The sequence below is a fragment of the Hypanus sabinus genome, chromosome X1 (assembly GCF_030144855.1).
Source record: "Hypanus sabinus isolate sHypSab1 chromosome X1, sHypSab1.hap1, whole genome shotgun sequence".
NCBI classification, from domain to species: domain Eukaryota; kingdom Metazoa; phylum Chordata; class Chondrichthyes; order Myliobatiformes; family Dasyatidae; genus Hypanus; species Hypanus sabinus.
The window spans coordinates 43,341,123-43,361,366 of NC_082738.1; the positions used below are offsets into that span (position 1 = coordinate 43,341,123).

The 20,244-nt window shown below is 38.8% G+C and overlaps 1 protein-coding gene across 1 annotated transcript in view; it reads right to left on the reverse strand.

Annotated features, from left to right (window-relative positions):
- stk17al (serine/threonine kinase 17a like) overlaps positions 1 to 20,244 on the reverse strand; it is a 57,887-nt gene that overhangs the window by 28,767 nt on the left and 8,876 nt on the right. The window contains exon 2 of the mRNA XM_059956489.1: positions 5,125 to 5,337. Coding sequence (XP_059812472.1) covers positions 5,125 to 5,337 — 213 coding nt within the window. The remainder of the gene's footprint in view (positions 1 to 5,124; positions 5,338 to 20,244) is intronic.

A 20,244-nucleotide genomic window follows, 5' to 3' on the forward strand; every position in this document is an offset into this window, starting at 1 on the left:
TAATTAAGTAAATAAATGGGAAATGCCTCAATCCACATTTTCTAGTCAGTAATGCCAGCCCCCTGTTTGATCAAGCCAATCTTTGATCTCATATTTTAATTCAGTTTGGCACGTGGGCATCACAATTAGACTATAAACCTTTAAAAGCCATGCACTTGAGGCATTGTTGAGATGTCATACCTTATTCGGGAAGAATGCAACACTGAGCACTGACTCAGTGGCCAAACAAAGATCTAAGTAGTCTGTGCTTAACATATCATAAACTATCTTAACAACAATCTTAAAAAGACCTATTAACTACCGAGACAAATCCATCCATAAGTAGACTCTCAGATGTGGGCCTAGCAATATACACCAGGAAGGCTTTGGGGTTCAGTACTTGTTTTCTTTTAGGGAATTAATGCTGTAAAAGATCAAGGTTGCAGGTTTTAACATCAGAAAGCTACTAAATGATTCCTGTTAGAAATTGTGCTTGTCCAATAGATTAGACTTGGCTGCAATTCAAACACTGGTGAAGTTCTTTACCAATATCCAGCTCTCTAAGCCTACTTAATAGAGAAAGTGCAAGGAATCCAGGAGCTCTCTTCCAGATGGCCCTTGAGGAGAATGATGGAAAGCACTTAAATCAGGAATTCAAGACCCAATATATCAATGAGAAAACATTATTCAATCAGCAGAAATATATTGTTAAGAAAGTGATCAATTTTATTTGTAGATTTAAATGATATGGATGATTTTATAACAGTGGCAACTTTTCCAAAAAATGGCTGAAACAGACTTTGAGTGTCATTAGATTTCCCTCTCACATTCTAGAATTAAATCTTTTTGGATCATCATAATTGTGGTTGTATCCATGGACATTTGGTAAATGAGCCAACTTCTGCACAGAATCTCACATACTGATTTTTCGCTGTTCTAGTAGCAGTACATATGGTATCTTCCATTCCATTTCTAACATATTCCCAGCAAGTGCCAATATTATCACCATCAAGCCTTGAAAATTCTTCATCTCTCCAACTATTTTCCCTTCATTTTATAAAGACTCGAAAATAATCTTTTCCAGCAGCCTTCCTGAATCTTGGTTTAGGTTGTGCCTACAATCTTTTGTCTTGTTCCCTGACTTTGTAAATGGAAACATGATTTTAAAATGCAAGTTTTGATCAAGTTACATGCGGGAGCCTGGTGTATGCAAAGATAATCAAATATCCTAACTAGTGACCCATATATTCAAAAATGAAGACTGCCCATCCTCAACAGTGACACTTTGGTGGAATAGATTTCCAAGGCCCCCCCCCCTCCCACCCCCAGTGACTCATAAGCAGACAGCACAAGTTCTATTTTATACCATAAAGTTACAAAGGAACAAAAGCAATTTTAAAAGAGTAGAACATTAGACCATAAGACATAGGAGCAGAATTAGGCCATCTGGCCCATCGAGTTTGTTCTGTCATTCAATCATGGTTGATTCTTTTTTTCTATCTCTTCCTCAACCCCAGTTCCCGGCCTTCTCCCCGTAACCTCTGACGCCATGTCCAATCAAGAACCTATCAATCTCTGCCTTAAATACAGCCAATGACCTGGCCTCCGCAGCTGCACGTGGCAACAGATTCCACAAATTCACCATCTTTTGGCTAAAAAAAATTTCTCTGCATCTCTGTTTTGAAAGGGCACCCCTCTATCCTGAGGCTGGGTCCTCTTGTCCTAGACTCTCCCACTATGGGAAACATCCTTTCCACATCTACTCCATCTAGGCCTTTCAACATTCAAAAGGTTTCAATGAAATCTCCCTTCATCCTTCAGCAATTCAGCGAGTACTGACCCAGAGCCATCAAACATTCCTCGTATGATAACGCTTTCATTCCTGGAATCATCCTTGTGAACCTCCTCTGGACCCTCTCCAATGCCAGCACAAAACTGTTCACAATACTCAAGGTGAGGCCTCTTCAATGCCTTATAAAGCCTCAGCATCACATCCTAGTAGATGTGTATTTGTCTTCACTGTCAGGCCAATAATAATCCAGTGAGTCTGGATCACTTACATGACTGATTTTCATTTCATTTCTTTCAAAGATGAATTCTATGAAGAAAGCACAGTTGATCTTTTAATGATTACAGGCTAGGTGGCAAAGACAGGAATCTAATTCACATGTTGGATGGATTAACAGAACCCTCCAATGTGGTTGCCACACTCGTCCGATTAGGGATCAACTCAGATGGCCCAGTACATTTGATAAGAAAGGACTTCCTAAAATGCAGTCACTGCAATGGAAAAACATGCAAAGGGAGCTGGAGGAACTCAGCAGATCAGGCAGCATTGATAGATGGAAATGGGCAGTCAATGTGTCAGGTCAGGACCCTTCATATGCCCAGTCCAGGTGAAGTGTCCTGACCCAGAATGTTGTATGTCCATTTCTCTCTATAGATGCTGCCTGGCCAACTGAGTTTCTCCAGCTCCTCAGTGTGTTGCTTCAGCATATGTAGTCTCTGGTGTCGCCATTATTATGCAAATATGGTTGCTAATTTGCACACCAATTTACCAAGCCAAGGGACAAACATCCAGACAATGCTTTGGTCTGGTGATGTTGATTGGCTTCCCAAGGACTCCAATAAAAGACATGAAATTTTTATTATCACTTGTCACTTTAGAGCCTGATCCTAAGGATGAATGGTTGTACTTGTATTTCACATGTTTGCTGAAATGTTTTAAACCAGGTCCATCGTCCAACCATGGACAATGGTGTCTAAGGAAGCAATGGGTGATTCTTATAGGTTTTCTGCTTTCAAAATTACCCATTTTTACATAGCTCACAGAACGTTAAAAAATCAGGTTCAGGGTCAAATTAGTGGAAGCTGAAAAGTAAATCCTTGGTAGATAGACTGACAAGAAGCTACAATCATTTCACATGACCATATATGGCAAGCTGTCTCTATTATCTGGAGTCGACTGCTGACAGTTACAGAAGACTGTCTGATTCTGGTCATGCTAATCAAGAGCTGGCGGATGTGGCTTCACAAAAGTCTGCTGTTATAACAGGAAGTGCGTGCAAGCTACAGCTGTTTCAAGATCACCTAACTTTGCCTCGATACAATAGTGACAAATAAGTTACAGCAACTTCTGGAGAAGTTCTAATTGCCAAAATAATGTAAATCTTTTTGAATCATTTCCAAAAATATATTTTTTTAAACTTGAGGTTAGCATTAACTTCACCATTATCAGTGCTGAGAACTATGCAGAAACCTCCCACTCTCTTTTCTGCACACTTTTGCCTTCACTGTCAGAACAGTAAACTACCGAGCTTGCATCAATTGCATGCCTGATTTTCATTTCCTTCGTTTCAAAGATGGATTCCATAAAGGATGCATAATTGAGACTCCATCATCTGCAGCCTTTTGTTGCATCCACCTATCACCTCCTCGCCTCTGTTGCTGTCGCCACCTCTCCCTTCCACACCCAACCCCATCTGCCAATCGACCCTTCCTCATCTGGTCCACCTTGTACTCGCTTCTTTCAATCTGGATGCAGTGTCTCCACCCAAAATGGTGGCTGCCCATTTCCCTCTCCAGATGCTGCCAGATGTGTTTTGTTACACAATTGATTGGTGTTGACTATTAGATTACTACCTAGGTGGTGAAGACACTGCAAACATAACATCTTGTGGGTGAAGGGATTTAAATTGTGCATCAACATTATCAATCTTCAGAGGCCCTTTTCGATTTGAAGATAGCCAAGAATAATTTTGCGATCAGTGTGTCCCAGTGTGTTACAAAGTAATGTCCCTTGTTGCAAATTCAACGGTTTGATAACTTGGTGACTGGCAAAGTTCAAAGTACAAGTGTGAATGTGTTGATGACCATTAGCCACCTTGCTCGTGATGCTACTCGACAGAAATTTAGTTGCATCCAAAATATTGAGTGATACAGATTCTGCTTTACTGTTGGTGAGATCTGTCCAAAAGGAACACGAGCACTACAAGAGCATGTAAGGGAAAACTGGTAAGTCTCGGGAGGGAAAGAGAGGAGAGGGTGCAGATGAGCCTTGGATCAGCTGGGAATCGAAAAGAAAAAAAGTTTTCCACTAAAAACTATGTCGTAACACTTTGTTTGACATAACATGGCTCATCCAGTCAGGTGTGATTTGGAACATATGTTCCTGTGGAGTGATGCAACTGAACTTGCAAATCAATTACTTTCCCCATGTATAGCACTGATAAAGGGTATGTGATCAAAATTGTGGTCAAACTTGTCTTTGGTCCTGAATGTGACTTCATGAAAACATTGTATGTCATGAAAAAAACCCTGGAAATGGGTATATTGGTTTAAAAAAGTCAAGCTTATACTTAAAAAATGAACTTACATATTGGCATCATGAGATGCTCACTAACAAGTGCAATGTGGTCACAATTGTTCAGGAAATGGCATAGCAGCTCATGAGATAATAACCCCCCCAATCTATTTTCACTGCAGGGTCACCACAGGAACTCCTTTGTGCTCTTTCAATAGTGACATGAAATCTTAAACATACAACTACAACAGGCAGCGTAAGCCTTGGTTTAATTTCTCATCACAATGACAGGACTTCTTACAATGCAGCACCAATGAAGTAAAATTAGGTTAAGTTGCGGAACCTGAACTCAAAGCCACAATAGTCTGTCGCAGATATGACTGTGTTACCACTTAAACAAAATATCACTCAGAGATAGATTTTTTCAAAAGCATGTGAAAGATGACTGATAAATGATCCCAGGGTTTCAGAATGCATTGTCACTTCATGCTTTCCATCAGATTTTGCTGCTGTAAACACTTATATATCAGTGGAAATGTCAAGACAAAGTTATGGACGAATAATATTTCCCTCCTATGCTTCTAAGTGAGTCAGCTTTCTTAGAATTGCATGTCACCTCCATAATGACTGATAAGAGTACATAGGTTAGCTTCATTAAAGTAACTCTCATCACATTTTTGTACTCAGATGCTATTCTTAATGCAGTGAGGTATAAAACCATTAACTTTTGTATTATCCTATGATCAAGATCAGTGGGTGCAAGTGGTAAGGTCATGCATCACCAAGACAGGAGATACTGATGTTTCGCATTGGCAGGCAAAGTACATCAAGATCCTACTTACTATTCCAGCACCAGGATGATTTCTGAGGTCGTCTCATACACTTCATGCAAGTCTACCACATGAGAGTTGCTTTTCGCTATCTCAAGGATTGCAATCTCGTTGATAATGTCCATGCGGCAATCTTGGCCCTTCCTTCGTTTCCGTAAGAACTTGGCTGCATATTCCTTTCTGGAGGCATTTTCCATGCATTTCTTGACAACTGCAAATTTGCCCCTGTGAGCGAAGAGAAACATCCACATTAGTGGCTACTGCCTTTAGATTATGCATTTTATCTAGCATGGACTCCACTTATTGAAGAAGAGACTTAAAATGGCTCATCATTTTTGAACACTCAGTTGCTGTAATGCAACGGTAGGACTGCAGATTTGTGCAGCATGTAATGTGGAAAACAAAATAGTTGTTAAAAGTTTTACTACATATGACTACAGCTCGAACAGTGTTAACACCACCCACAGCAATGCATCGATTTGCGCCCATCCCCTAGGTTAATCATTCAGTCCCGCCACTGCCGGTGGACCAGAGCTGCAGTACATACCATTTATAAAATGCACTGCAGCAACTCACCAAGACTTCTTCAACAGCATCTTCCAAACTGGAGGCCTCCACAACTTAGAAGGTCTAGTGCCATACAATATAATGCAAGGGTTTTCTATTGCCCTTCATATGAGAAATTCCATCCTTAAGGCCACTGCTCCCTGCTCCCTTTGAAGATAAATACCTTCCCAACAGCAACATGTTCCCTAGTTTGCGAGATCCTGGAACTCTCTACCTAACTGCAATGGGGTAAACTTTCACAGACTGCAGTGGTTCAAGTCAAGGACTCACCATTTAGAATCAGAATTAGGTTTAATTTCACTGCCATATGGTGTGAAATGTGTTCCAGTTCCAATTTCTCAAGAGCAAGTAATGATGGGTAGTAAATGCTAACCTTGCAAATGATGCATACGTTTGGTGAATGTACACACCAAAAAATTGTACCCTCTCTCTCCAATGTTCAACTATTAATTGTGTAAGTCAAGCAATATCTCCCCAAAATGGCTGTCTTCAGGATTGTTGTGGAAGATCCAACAGGAAAGTGGTTGTATTATGTTGCCAATGACACATTGAATCATGATGGTAATACAATTGCCCGTGCACATCGGAGGATGGTAAACATTCCCCATCCACAAATGTGCCATCCCAGTTTTCAAGGGATAGTAAATGAGCCATTAAGATCAGATAAAATTAATTGTTAGGAATGAGACATGACGCAATACCATTTCTAAAACCTCCGGGAAAGTTGCAGAAACAAGTGATTTCCTCATCACATTTTGTGATTTCCCCATCATAACATAGATGCGGCTGTGGAAAGCATCAGGGACTGAGAATAAAAGAGTGTTTGTTTTTGTTTTAAAAATAGAACATAAGCACATAAGAACATACAGCGCAGTACAGGCCCTTCAGCCTACAATGTTATGCTGGACTTTTAACCTACTCTAAGATCAATCTATCCCTTCCCTCCCACATAACCCTCCATTTTTCTGTCATCCATGTGCCTATCAGAGAGTTTCTTAAATGTCTCTAATGTATGTGCCTTTACCACCACCCCTGGCACACAACACTCTGTGTAAATAAAAACACTTACCTCTGACATCCCTCTTATACTTTCCTCCAATCACCTTAAACAGCTATAGGAAGAGAGGTGAAAAAATCGATCTTTATCACACAGTAAGCATGCAGTGCATTGCTTTTGCTAGAATCAATTTTCAGCAAAGAAATGCATCTTGTAGCTGCTGCAAATTACCTGTTTAAACGCAAGCAGTTATTTTCAGGTTTCTACACAATTGTCTTTTCCTATTTATCATAATGGCTCTTCGAAAGAAGTAAAAGTTATTTTCAGGTTTCTACACAATTGTCTTATCCTATTTATCATAATGGCTCTTCGAAAGAAGTAAAAATTCAAAACAGATAATGATACCAAATCCCAGTTCTAGCAGTGAACAGCAAGTCCAAATGCTTGTAGTGCTTAACTTCCAATTCTATGGAATTTGCATTAGTTAGAAATGAAACAATGGGAGTACATCAAATAGTGGTTGTGTAACTAACAAGATTGCTAATGTTGCAATTATTACAGCAGATGCTGGAAATTAAAATATTTTGAGTATTTTGCCTTTCTGCTGTGTTTCACATTTCAAAATACCGCTTGGAAGCTTCACTGGAAAGCATTAAATTCCTCAGAGACTCACAAATTTTATCATGAATTATTTTAGTGTATCTTTCATAATTTCACCAGAATGTGGTGGCTTGGCTTCCATCCAAGTATTCCAGACCTTGCAGTACATAGGAAGAGGGAGTCATTCGCCATTCATGTTCTTTATTGCAGACAGCTCAAATACTTTTCACTCCCATCCCAAAATTTTCTCACTTCATTATCTCATTCAGCTACCTTTTATAGGGCTCGGGGGAGTGGTGACAGGAGACCTTTCAAAATGTTTTAGGATCAAAATAAAAAGAACTAGCCAACGGGAAGACCATTAAGTTTTATTAGCCTTGGTGCTTTTTTTTGGTTTTAGTTCAACTTATATTTTTAGTTGAACTGGAAATACCTCTGCATTTTCTAATTGCATCAGATGTGGTAGCAACAACCTCTGGTCTAATCTTTCACCAAGCTAGGCTTTGACACTGTAAGTTAGTTTTGCAGGCCCAGTTGATCAGACGTAACACTGCACACAGGGCAAGTACAAGAAAAATGTCACTTCCTCCATTAAAATAACACGAAACGTCAATTGAGGTATCCAACAGTCTGTACCAAGTTAAACATGAAACATGCAGTTTTAGCAATTAAGTATTACTACTTGTCTTCAACATCTTTTGGTAATTATTTACTGCTTATTATTTACTAAATGACTTAATGTTTAAAGCATTTAATAATTTGTTTTGATCTAATTAATCTTTCCAGTTTTAATAACTAAAACATTCTCTAAAATAGTGGATTAAAGACCATGATACGAATTGGAGCATATTGCAGTCCAAGCTGCACTCTGTAAGTGAGATTTGCGGCACAATAGTTGAATCAGAACTATCAGTAGAATATAGAGAAACATTTGAATTGGTGTTGCTGCTTGCTAGTGTAGAATCCATCTGAATTTTATCCACTTAAGTTTCAGTGTGCATAGTTTTCAGTTTTATTTTGCAAAGACCCACTCCATTGCAACAAGTTAACCTGCAATTCCACAATTGTTAATGGAGTTAACAGGGGTAACCATTAAAACTGAACAGAACTGAAAGAATTAGCAAGAATATAGTGGTGAAACAACAAAGACAAGTCTAGGAAAATGTGGAGTTGACAGACAGAGAAAGATAGGTTGAATGTCTTCAGGGTGATGTAACAGGTGACTATTTGTAAGTATACATGAAAGATTAACCCTTCTCAGGTAGTTAGAAAGAATAGTGAGATATATTCACATGTTTGACATTGGATTGCTACAAGCAGCAATGATTCAAAATAATCTATTTGCAATTTCAACACCTAAAAATCCATTTGCCAATGTGATCATTCATTGTACACTGCAGTTTGCCTATGCTGGTTGGTTCTCATTACTATAGATCAATTGCCCAAGGTTAAGTAGAACTTACTCATACCTGAATAATTTAATTATGTTGTTAACAAGTGCTAAATAATCCTAAAGAGAGATACTACTTCTCTATGATCACCAGCATTAATATCTCAGAGGTGCTGGGGTCTTGAGTCATGGTGAGTAAATGAATGAAATAAGGAAGCTATCATTCTTAAAGATTTCGGTCAAGTCCTGGAGAAGAGGCTGTGCAGCTGCTTCATTAGTGACCAGGTGCCAGGACTTGGTAATGTGGAACACATTGCACACCATGGGATCAGTAACACACATGGCAGAGTGCTGTCTCTTCAATTACATTGCCTGTTTGAGCTCCATGATTATGTAAATTCAAAGTAGTTTCAGATGATTAAAAAGTGGAAAGGGAATTTGGAAAGTTTAAAGCAAATAAATTAATAATCAAATATTATTAGCAAATATTAATAAATTAATAATAAATTAATAAACATTTAGACAGAGTGGCAATTATTCTATTACAATTCTTGTGTATTCACCTAGGCTTACTACATTGGAAATTTCTTTTTCACTGGGAATGTTAGAAGAATATAATGTATTGCATGCTTGAACCTGGTTCAGCTGCCCCCACCTTTGTACAAGACCCATTAGGTCTAAATATATGTAAGTTTTGTAAAATGATTATGAATGCATCAGGATATAGCCACATTTGCAGCTCTGCTGGAAGAATTATATGAATAAAAAACTACACTTTAATCTTTAAAGAAGCCTTTTTACATGGACAGAGCCAACTTTTTAACCTGAAAGACTCATTTGAGGAATACTATAAGGAGCTGATTCAAGATCTGTTAATTATCATTCTTCAGTACACAAGTGTAAAGGAGAATAAAATTATTGTTACTCTAGATCAGATGCAGCACAAAAAAACCCCACAATAAATATAAAGAGCAAAATTATATAAAAGAAAATTAAACCACCTAAGATTTCTAGAGCTCTGAATGAACCCATGGACTTTATGCCCTGTCCAAACTTTCGAGGTGTGAATCATGCATTGCTGGTTACAGAACACATCTTTTAGATCAGTGGGCATGTGGTTATGAATGGCGATAGAAGTTTCTTCAAAGTAAAAGTGAGTGGGCAAATTTCCTCAAAGTAAAATATCCTATTTCAAGACACTTAGCAAATGCTGCATTGTAATAAAAATCGAGCGATCATATTAAATGGGCAAGGATTCTGGTGAAATTATTTAGTACTGTAATTTTTATTTAACTTATACTTTTGGAACTAGGATTTAAAATTCAAAAACTGTTTTAGACATTTCACACAGGGTTATCATAGAATTTATAGACTGCATAGATAGTGTATATTCGGTGACCTTAAATAAGTCACCTCAAATATATGAATGATATTTCTGATATTACTCATTTCATGTATCTCACATGTTTGTCCCCAAACAAGACAAACACTGATTTGGCATTGCGCTGTTAGTTAATCAAGTAACCAATTACCGAACAATACAAGTATAAGCTTCATTCACATTTCTCTCCGATTCAATTAAACTCGGTTATCATTAAAAATTAAGTTACTTGATTATTCTGGAGGAGAATTCAAATCAAATCAAATGCACAGCAGTAATTAGCAATATATTAACAGAATATTGGGTATTAACCACAATAAATATAAAGGGAAAAATTATATAAAAGAAAATTAAACCACCTAAGATTTCTAGAGCTCTGAATGAACCCATGGACTTTATGCCCTGTCCAAACTTTCGAGGTGTGAATCATGCATTGCTGGTGACATTCTCCCAGAGTGACAATTTCTAATTTAAAGAGGGAATAATATTAAGGCAATCGGTGGGAAGTACTGTATAGTCAGATGGCTTTTCTTTCTTACACAGGGAGTGGCAAGTATATTGAACGCTCTGGCAGGGGTGCTAGTAGAGGCAGATACATTAGGAACATTTAAGAGACTCTTAAATAGACACATGGATGAAAGAAAAATGGAGGGCTATGTGCGAGGGAAGGATTAAATTGATATTGCAGTAGATTAAGGGGTCAGCACAACATTCTGGTTCCACGTTGTACTATGTTCTAAGTGCACTGACCAGCTTCCCTCAACACCTTATTAAATTAGATGTACTTAGGCTCTTTCAAAACATGCAGACTGCAAACTCTACCCAATGGGTGACCAATTCTAGTTGTTCTGAATGCAGGATGTTAACTTACATACTTCAGACCCCAAACTTACCCCACCCATCCAGGCTTTGATTTCCAACTTGGCAGTTGGCGGAGAGTAGAATCTGTCCCTTAGTCTTTGAGGCCCCAAATATATCCCTCTAGCCTCAACTTCTTGCTAAATCTTTCCCCTCAAACCTTTGGAGCTTCTTCTCTAGTTTAATTTCATTTCAAAGGACCCTTGACAGAATCAACTCCTGTCTGACATCCTTTTCTTTTGCACCTCAGTGAGATTTTTAGTCACGCATTATGTGTGTCAACTCAAATCCACTATCATAAGCCATCTGGTTAACAGTGCAGTGATATTTGTTCTGAAGGGCAGACAAATTAATAAAGCTTTGCACACTGCAGGATTCATGTGGAATTTCTGGATCCTAGCCAAAATACTTATTTCTTCACCTTTGGCAGTAAAATTCCACTGGTGACAAATGATGACACATAACAGTTGTTTGTTGCAATTTGCCACCTCTAACCTGCATTCCAGTCCAGTCATAAATACAGGCTGGGGCAGGTCATTACTTCTCCCTGTTTGTGATACATACAAGTCACTGTTTTATGAGAAATACAAATTATAAAAGCACACACCATAGGAAAGGGCAATCCTTGCGTGACTGGAATACAAAGAATTCAACAGACCTTTTGGATTTCTTTAAAGTCAGCAATCATAAAGGAAGGCAAGCCTGCTGAGGAAAATTCTGAAAAAGATATTTTCAAACAATAAAGGAAAGCATCAATTTAGAGTGCCCAGGGGACTGCCAGGAATGGCTGTTTCATTGTAACTGCTTATGAAACAAATGCAACATTTCCTTATTAGAGTCTTAGAAGCATACAGTAAAAAAAGAATGCCTTTCAGCCCATCGAGTCCATGTTGATCACCAGGCACCCACTTAACAATAAACCTACACTAATCCTATTTTGATTTTCCCCACATTCCCTTCCATATTTACCTTTGAATTTACTTGCTCTTACACATGATGCTTGGACCATTTTACCCCCAGTGAGTGTAACCTGCATCTCAGAGAGACACCCTGCCAGGAGCTGTGCAGCTTTGTGCAAGAACTTTCTCCTTCCCCACTTCAAAGAGAGACACTAAGCAGGTATGCATGTGGGCCAAGAGGCAGGAAGTGTGTGTGGGTTGTAGGAGGGGGAGGTGTTGGAATGAGGGAAATTAAAGGAGGAGTGTTAACAATAAATTAAAAAAATGTAAAACCCTAACAACAAAGATGACATTTCTATATCACATTCTCCTCACTAAAATGAGCACCCTTATCTAATTAACTGATGGAGTAAACCTGAGAGATGAACAGCTATTACTAGTCTAAAATAATGACATCTTAGGCCTTTATATCTCCCAGAAACCAGAAATATTAACATTCTATGTTGATTATTTTAAGTGAATCCTCAGTTTACAACTAAGAGGGCCACGGGCCAAACATCAGCAAATGGGACTAGTTTAGGTGAACATCTTGGTTAGCATGGATGAGTGGGGCTGAAGGGCCTTTTTATGCTGTGTTAATCTATGATTCTACAATTGAAGCTCAATATACACTTGCAGAGTTCAAGTCAGTTTCAATGTTGTACTAGATGAGTGACAACAGTTCTTATTGCTTCTAGTCGTTAGGTGGGGAAAAGTACTCTGGAGATCAAAGGAGCCATGACGACTTCATGTCATTGTCCGGAGTGTGCAAGAGTCACTTATCTGCGGTAACACATTATCATATCTCATTACCCTGGTTATTGTAACCTAGCAACAGAGTTATTGCACAGAAAATACAAAATGGTCCACCAAAACTGTGCTACAGCGAAACATACAACAGATTACTAGTAGTAAAATATACAAAAAGATTTTGTTATGATGATATTAACATTGAATTTTCCCATGCCCCATGCAGTTTAAAAGGCCTGTGCTGTGTCTGAAATCTGGTTTCACCCTCTTTCCCCAATTCCTAGTTTTCTGGTAATAGTATGACTGTTTCCAATCACAGACACTACTATTTCCATTGACATTGTAAACTCCTATGCATAATATATTACATAAGCACTAAATTACCTCAAGTTAAAATGTCAAAATGTGTGCCTGCCCTTGGAGGTTGTTGCATCATTATGTGCCTGGAGCAGCTCCATGGCAATTAGCAAATCTGCTGCTGCAACAGTCACAAAGCCAAAAAGGACAAAAAAGTATTAGCAAAGAAAATGGTGCCAAGGTAGTGTAGCGGTCAGCACAACAGTAATAGAGCTCAGGGTGTTGAAGTTTGGAGTTCAATTCCAGTGCTGACTTTAAGGAGTTTGTTTTGTGTGGGTTTCCTTCGGGTCCTCCCACAGTCCAAAGATGTGCTGGTTAATTAGTTTAATTGGTCATTGCAAATTGTTCTGTGTTTCAGCTAGGTTCATAAAGGTGGGTTGCTAGGTGGTGTGGCTGCTTGGGCCAAAAGGGCCCAATCCACACTGTATCTCTAAAATAATTAAATTAAGAGGTGCCAGTGATAGGCCAAAGAGATTTTTATTCAAAGAGAATATAGTTCATCTGGTTTAGCAGCTAGCAAAAAATCAGACTACTGAATTACACCTGGTTACAGTATTCTCAAGAAAGGCATGTCTGTTTTCAAAAGTGACCTACCCCATCCATCCGAGTCTGTGAAATAGTTACACCTGTGTTAAACAGTCCTGACTGCCATTGAGATGAAAAGCAAAAGGAAACTGGGCATCTTGAGTTTTGTGGAACCATATCATAACATTTCCTCCTTCACAGAAACATTGGGAGCGTGCAAATTCTGAGGATATTTGGGTTCTCAGTAAAGCACAATATAAGAAGATCAAACGAAAGATTCCAAACACTGTATATACCCTTGAAAGATATTCCATCCCTTTCTGGGTTTGAAAATCTATGCATTCAATTTGAATAGATTACAATCTGGCTTCTGTAAAAAAAATTGGAACTTTACACTGTTGTGATAACCAACAATAAATTTTATATTAAATGTAAAATGATAGCAGGAATGAGAAGTTAAGACAGCAATTCAAATGAAGCGCCAACCTTTGAATTTAACATTTATTAGACATTGGATGCTATGGTAACACAGCATAGAAACAGGCCTTCAACCCAGCTCATTCATGGTGCCCACTAAATTAGTCACATTTGCCCACATTAGGCTCATAATCCTCCAAACCCTTCTTGTTCAGATTCCTTTTAAATGTTGTTCTTGTACTTATGTCAAATATTGTTATTATACCAGCTAAATTCTGTCAGTGTCTTCTATGTCAGTCCCTCCAGCCTACCACTCCATTCTGTTAGATTGTGACTAATCTGTACCCTAACTCTATTCAGCTACCCTTACAAGAAATAAAAAAACCCAAACAATTCCACCCCATCCAATCATATGGTTACACCCAGATGCAATGAACAATGGTCGCAATAGAACACTTTACAACTTACAAATGCTCTATTTGATTTACAGCAGACTGCTTTAAATTATTCAGTAATTATCATGTGACAACATTCTCTTACACCAGAGTCTTTGAATTATTCCTTTAAATGGACAAAGTAGTACAAAAAGGGATTGCACCTATTTCATGACTAAACGATTGCACACTGGAATGTTCTTCCTGTGCCCATGAGCATCATGATCATTGGAATTCCTGGGTGTGGAGTACTCACTGTATTACTAGGATGTAGGGTAGAGAAAAATCAACGGAGTAGCTACCTTCATGGGATCTCCCAGCGTTGCAGCCAAAGGAAAGCACTGCGAGTAATCAATGTGTATCTATTTCTCTCCCATTCTTCCATAAAATCCAAGGACTTTCTTTAATTACCTTTAGGTAATTAACAGAAATGCAAATAGTATGAAATTGCTCTAATCACAGAGTGCTCTTTTGAAGAAAGTCATATGATTTTTGAGATTTTACACAGCATACCTGTTTAATAAACTAAGCATACCAGTTTTCATTACAGCAGTTGTGCTTTATGTCAGGAAATTCTCTCTAATTTATTGAGAGAATTAGAGAGAGTGCAGAGACGATTTACTAGGATGTTACCTGGGTTTCAGCAATTAAGTTACAGAGAAAGGTTGAACAAGTTAGGTCTCTATTCATTGGAGCGTAGAAGGTTGAGGGGGGATTTGATCGAGGTATTTAAAATTTTGAGAGGGATAGATAGAGTTGACGTGAACAGGCTGTTTCCATTGAGAGTAGGGGAGATTCAAACTAGAGGACATGATTTGAGAGTTAGGGGGCAGAAGTTTAAGGGAAACACGAGGGGGTATTTCTTTACTCAAAGAGTGATAGCTGTGTGGAATGAGCTTCCTGTAGAAGGAGTAGAGGCCAGTTCAGTTGTGTCATTTAAGGTAAAATTGGATAGGTATATGGACAGGAAAGGAGTGGAGGGTTATGGGCTGAGTGCGGGTAGGTGGGACTAGGTGAGATTAAGGGTTCGGCACGGACTAGGAGGGCCAAGATGGCCTGTTTCCGTGCTGTGATTGTTATATGGTTATATGGTTATATGGTCAGGAAATCATATTATAGCTTTAAAATTGATGCTACAAAGTTGGATTGTCAGGGGCCTTAGGATGGAGATGCTGACAAGAAATAGACAGACACCCCTGTAGAAATGTTAAAAAAATTGTTAAGCAATATTTATAAAAACATCATTCTCAACACAGCGGGTCTGGTATGGATAACTTCAGCAAAACAATGAAGTGGTTTAAAAAGTGCATTTTTAATCAGAATGTATTGATTTAGCCGATTCCACTGGGCCAACAGCTGAAAGACCCCCTACTCTTCTTGGGAGCTATAAGGAAGCCAAAGGGGAATAAAAAAAGAATAGTAATGCTGTCTGTATTTCAATGATTCCTGATGAAAAATGACTGGTTAGACAGAAAAGGGCTTAGTTTTAATCCTCCCAACAAACATCTGGTGATACATAAAAGATGTGTGCTTGGACAAGGTACCAAAAGTTTGTAGGCATCAAGGAGTCATACTAGGCTGCACGACTGGTAGTAAAATATGTACACCAATAAGATGATATTGCTAGCAAGACAGCCCAAAGTAACATACAGTAAAGTTTCAAAACTTCATTTCTGTACCATGACAAGGGACATTGCTTAATTTTTACAGCACTCCATTAGGCAACAATAGAAAATGTTGCGTGCACAAGCTACTCTGACAAGATGAATGATTAACATACAAATATTGATAAGGTCCTTAATCATTTTTAAATTTGTGGCATTTGATGCCAACACCAATCTCTGGACCCTATGCATATGGAAACTTTGTCTTGCTTTTTGTTCAAGTAGTGATATGCTTATATATTTGCGAAGTAGTTTATTTTGTGGAAGAATAGTTAATTTTTATGCTTTTTTGATAACATAAACTTCCTAAGTACAGCATGCCTAGAGGACTGAGGTTGGTTAAATGATGTTTTTCTACGCTGTTTAGCTCTAAGGCCAGAAGAGCTGAACATGGAGAGGATTGAGCAGAATAACATGTGAGGGAGAGAGGATCTTGGAAGGTCACAGAAAAGGAGGAAACTGAAGGGAAAGAATGTCACATAGCTGTAGGAACTACTGAAAAGTAGATGAAAAGACCATAGAGGAAACCAGAAGGAGAATTAGTGAGACAGAAAAAAAAAGTAGGTACCAGGAGAAAGTGTATGTGAGAAAGCAGGGAGAGATCTTGGGGTCAAGGAAAGTTCTTTACAGGGAGCATAGAATGATCACAGTTAGTGGTGGAGGAGCAGATGCAATGTAGGAGTAATCTCCCCAAAGGAATTTACCATGACCTGAGCTGCCCAATACCAGCTTGGAGAGGGACTAAGTAGAGAAGTCTTCAACCCTTCAGAGGACCACACCATCCACGGTCTCAGGTAACAAAATTCCAATAAAGACCTGCCCGCCACATTTCCCTGCATTTACTTGTTTCTTCAGCTTACGGTTAGTTGGAGATGATAAGTATGAGACTTGCTAGAAAATGGAAAAGAAGCCCAAAATGAGATCTAGTAAACTGTAGGTCTACAGCAGCACTAAGCCAGCAGAGAGTTTGCGCTATACAGGCAATGGGAATAACATCAGGTCAATGTTAACCATTCAAAAGGATTCATAGTCCATAGGAAAAGGTCATTTGTCCCATCACCATATTTTGGAAAGCTAATGTAACTAATATTTGCGTGCCTGGACAGCAGGGCTCATGCAGGACCTGTACACTGTTACTCAAATAATTCCTGTTTAGTCACTCCATTTGTTTGGACAAGACTCTGGTTAAACCTAGTGTTAAGTTACCCAAGCAGAAAGCAATAAAATTAATAACTTCTGAACAGTGAAAAGCATCCTGCTTTCGACTTTTCACGCAGTACAATTATTTTTGAAGGACCCAATATAAATAATTAGGACATCTAGGAACTTAAAAAGGGCACAAAAGCCATGATCCTATGTTTAAAAGTACTAACAGAGGAACCTGAACTCCCTTGTGAGGCCATGAATTGTTTGCCCTCCTCTGCTCACCCAAATCTCCCTGCTACACACACACAAAACTGTACTTTGGTAGTGGACTCAGTGAAACTCCGCAACAGATTAATTTGTAGGGCCCCCTCCACACAGAGGTGCTTCTTAAGAAAATCAAGTTTCAGTTGAAAGCAAGGAAGGTACACTAATGGATTTCTTCCTTTCAGACACGGTGTAGCTGCACCGGAACATGTAGACCCTGATATTTAAAGTTGCTGTGTCACTGATAACTGGAGACCATCTTCCCCATTAACTGGCAATGCAATATCTGTTTTGTCTGCATTCATACAAGTGAAATATCTGGAGAATGCTGCATTAAGAAGACTATACAAAGTACAATTATTGTAAAAGAGTTTAAGATAATATGTAGAGAGGTAGGACCAATGAGCTTCACTCTTCATTTCATCTTATTTCTGTGTGCAGTGGCAAGACACAGCACTATCAGTGGCAGTCATTTCATCTGCTAAGTTATGGTCAGAAAAATGATATCACATTGGAGAAAACCATTCAGTCCAGTTCATTCATTCTGGCTCTTAAAAAGCAATTAGTCACAACCTCTGGCCATTGACCTTTGACTCTAAAAAGGACAAAGGATTTAATCTGTACTTGGAACCAATAAAGGAATAATCTTATTAATGTAAACTGTTAAAGTAAGTATTGATGAGACAGAAATGAATGCAGCTTTTGCGCTGATGCTGATCAAGGCCTTAAGAGCCTTATATATTAGAAAACACCTACAAAGTACAGATAACATTTCTGACCAGAAAATATTATTTATGTAAGTCCAGTTGAATGAAAACTTATTTCCACTTTTATTATGCATGCTAAAAAAAAGTGTTTGCTCTTAAAGTACAGTAGATTTTCTTAGGCAATGAATGTGGTGCTAAGAGGACTGAATAAGTTCAAAACAAAAACACAGCCAGGGAACAAGCAGGCAGCAGCTGATCTTCTACTTGCTGAAGGAAGGTCACAAGATTAATGAGAGTAACTGGTCAGTGGTACTTAACATAACTGTAGCTGCTTTTATTATTGGCTCCTAAAGCCTCAGTCTCCCACAACAGGTGGCCTTGAACACACACTTTTGCACCTGTTGGCATTAGTGTCCGCCATCATCCTAATTACCTCTTTTAAAAGCCACTGGAGGGGTGGCAGCACAATCCAGGTGGGCTTCTTGGGAACATTATTTAGACCCATACAAGTCTTGTCTGTTGAAACAATCACAATTGTAAAGAAAAGGCACAGCGATCATTTAGTTACATTTCTACCCAGGCATTTTATTCTCAAGTCACACAGGGACAGGAACAATGCATCTCAAGCCTGTTTGGGAAGAACTGTTCTCTTGGACTACATTCCCCTCTATGTGTCCTAGAATGTAAAAAACCCTTTTGTGAACTACAGTGTTGAACATAGAACAGTACAGCACAGTACAGGCCCTTCGGCCCACAATGTCGTGCCAACCCTTAAACCCTGCCTCCCATATAACCCTCCCACCTTAAATTCCTCCATATACCTGACTTGATATGATGGAACATGACTTGATATAATAAACTAAGAGAATTAAGAGTAAATATACTAATTTCAACTTTTAATAAAGTATTTAACATTTTATTCAGAACTATAATGGTAATTAAAAACCAGTTTCTTATTTCCAGTAATTCATTTTCCATGGGAAGAAATTCAACAGAAATTCTCCAGATCTATATTGAAAAGTTTCAGATCCCACCATGGGAACAGTGGTTTAGTGATGATCACCACTAATTCAGCAGATTGTGGTAAAAATGCACTGAAGTTATTTGGGGAGGTAATCTGTCACCCTTACCAAGTATTGGGCTGGACTCACAAATGTACTCTGAAAAGGCCCAGGCAAGTCATTCAGTTCAGGCCAATACAATAAAATTACAGGTCGGGGTAAATAAAGATCATGCTCTGTGGTAACAAAATTGAAATATTTCAATGGCAACCAACTATCATGGATAACTGCATTATTATTACTTAAATCATATTCAGGCACCTAAGAGTTTATTTCTGGAGTGCAAAGTTGCTTTGACACCTGGACAGAGGCAAATCTAATCCTCACCCTATGGTCACATTCTCCACACTCATATTTATCCTGAGTAACTCCCACATGTCTTTGACCACCTTCATATCTCCCCAGAGAGGAAAAGAAACAAGAAAATAAATGAATGCTGTGATAGACAAGTTATCTTTCATTCCAGGTGGTTTAAAGAAGAGCAAAGAGCGAGGGTAAGCAATTCATTAGCATCTCATGTATATTTTGCCTGAAGCTGAATAAGTGATTGTCTCAATGCATGCAAAGCATAGCCACAGCTGTATGCACAAAGTCCATTGGCAAAGATAAAGATCAGCTTAAACACACGAGATTCTGCAGATGCTGGAAATCCAGAGTAACACACACAAAATGCTGGAGGAACTCAGCAGTGCAGGCAGCATCTATGGAGACAAATAAAAAAGTTGACGTTTTGTGCCAGCTAAATAAAGCTGAAGATTTAGCCGTGTACAGCCAGTGAACATGCAGTGAACTGCGCCATTTGTGTCAACAACCAAAACAGTCTGAGGGTTCCACTGGGCAGCCCGGAAGTGTCACCACGCTTCTGGTGCCAACATAGCACGCCCACGAGTCACTAAACCTAACTGTACATCTTTTGGAATGTGGGTAGGAAACCAGAGCACCCAGAGGAAATCCATGTGGTCACAGGGAGAACGTACAAACTCCTTACAGAAAGCAGCAGGAATTGAACCTTGATCATCAGCGCTGTAAGCCTTGCACTACCACTAGGCTACCATGCCCGCCAGCAGGCAATCGAC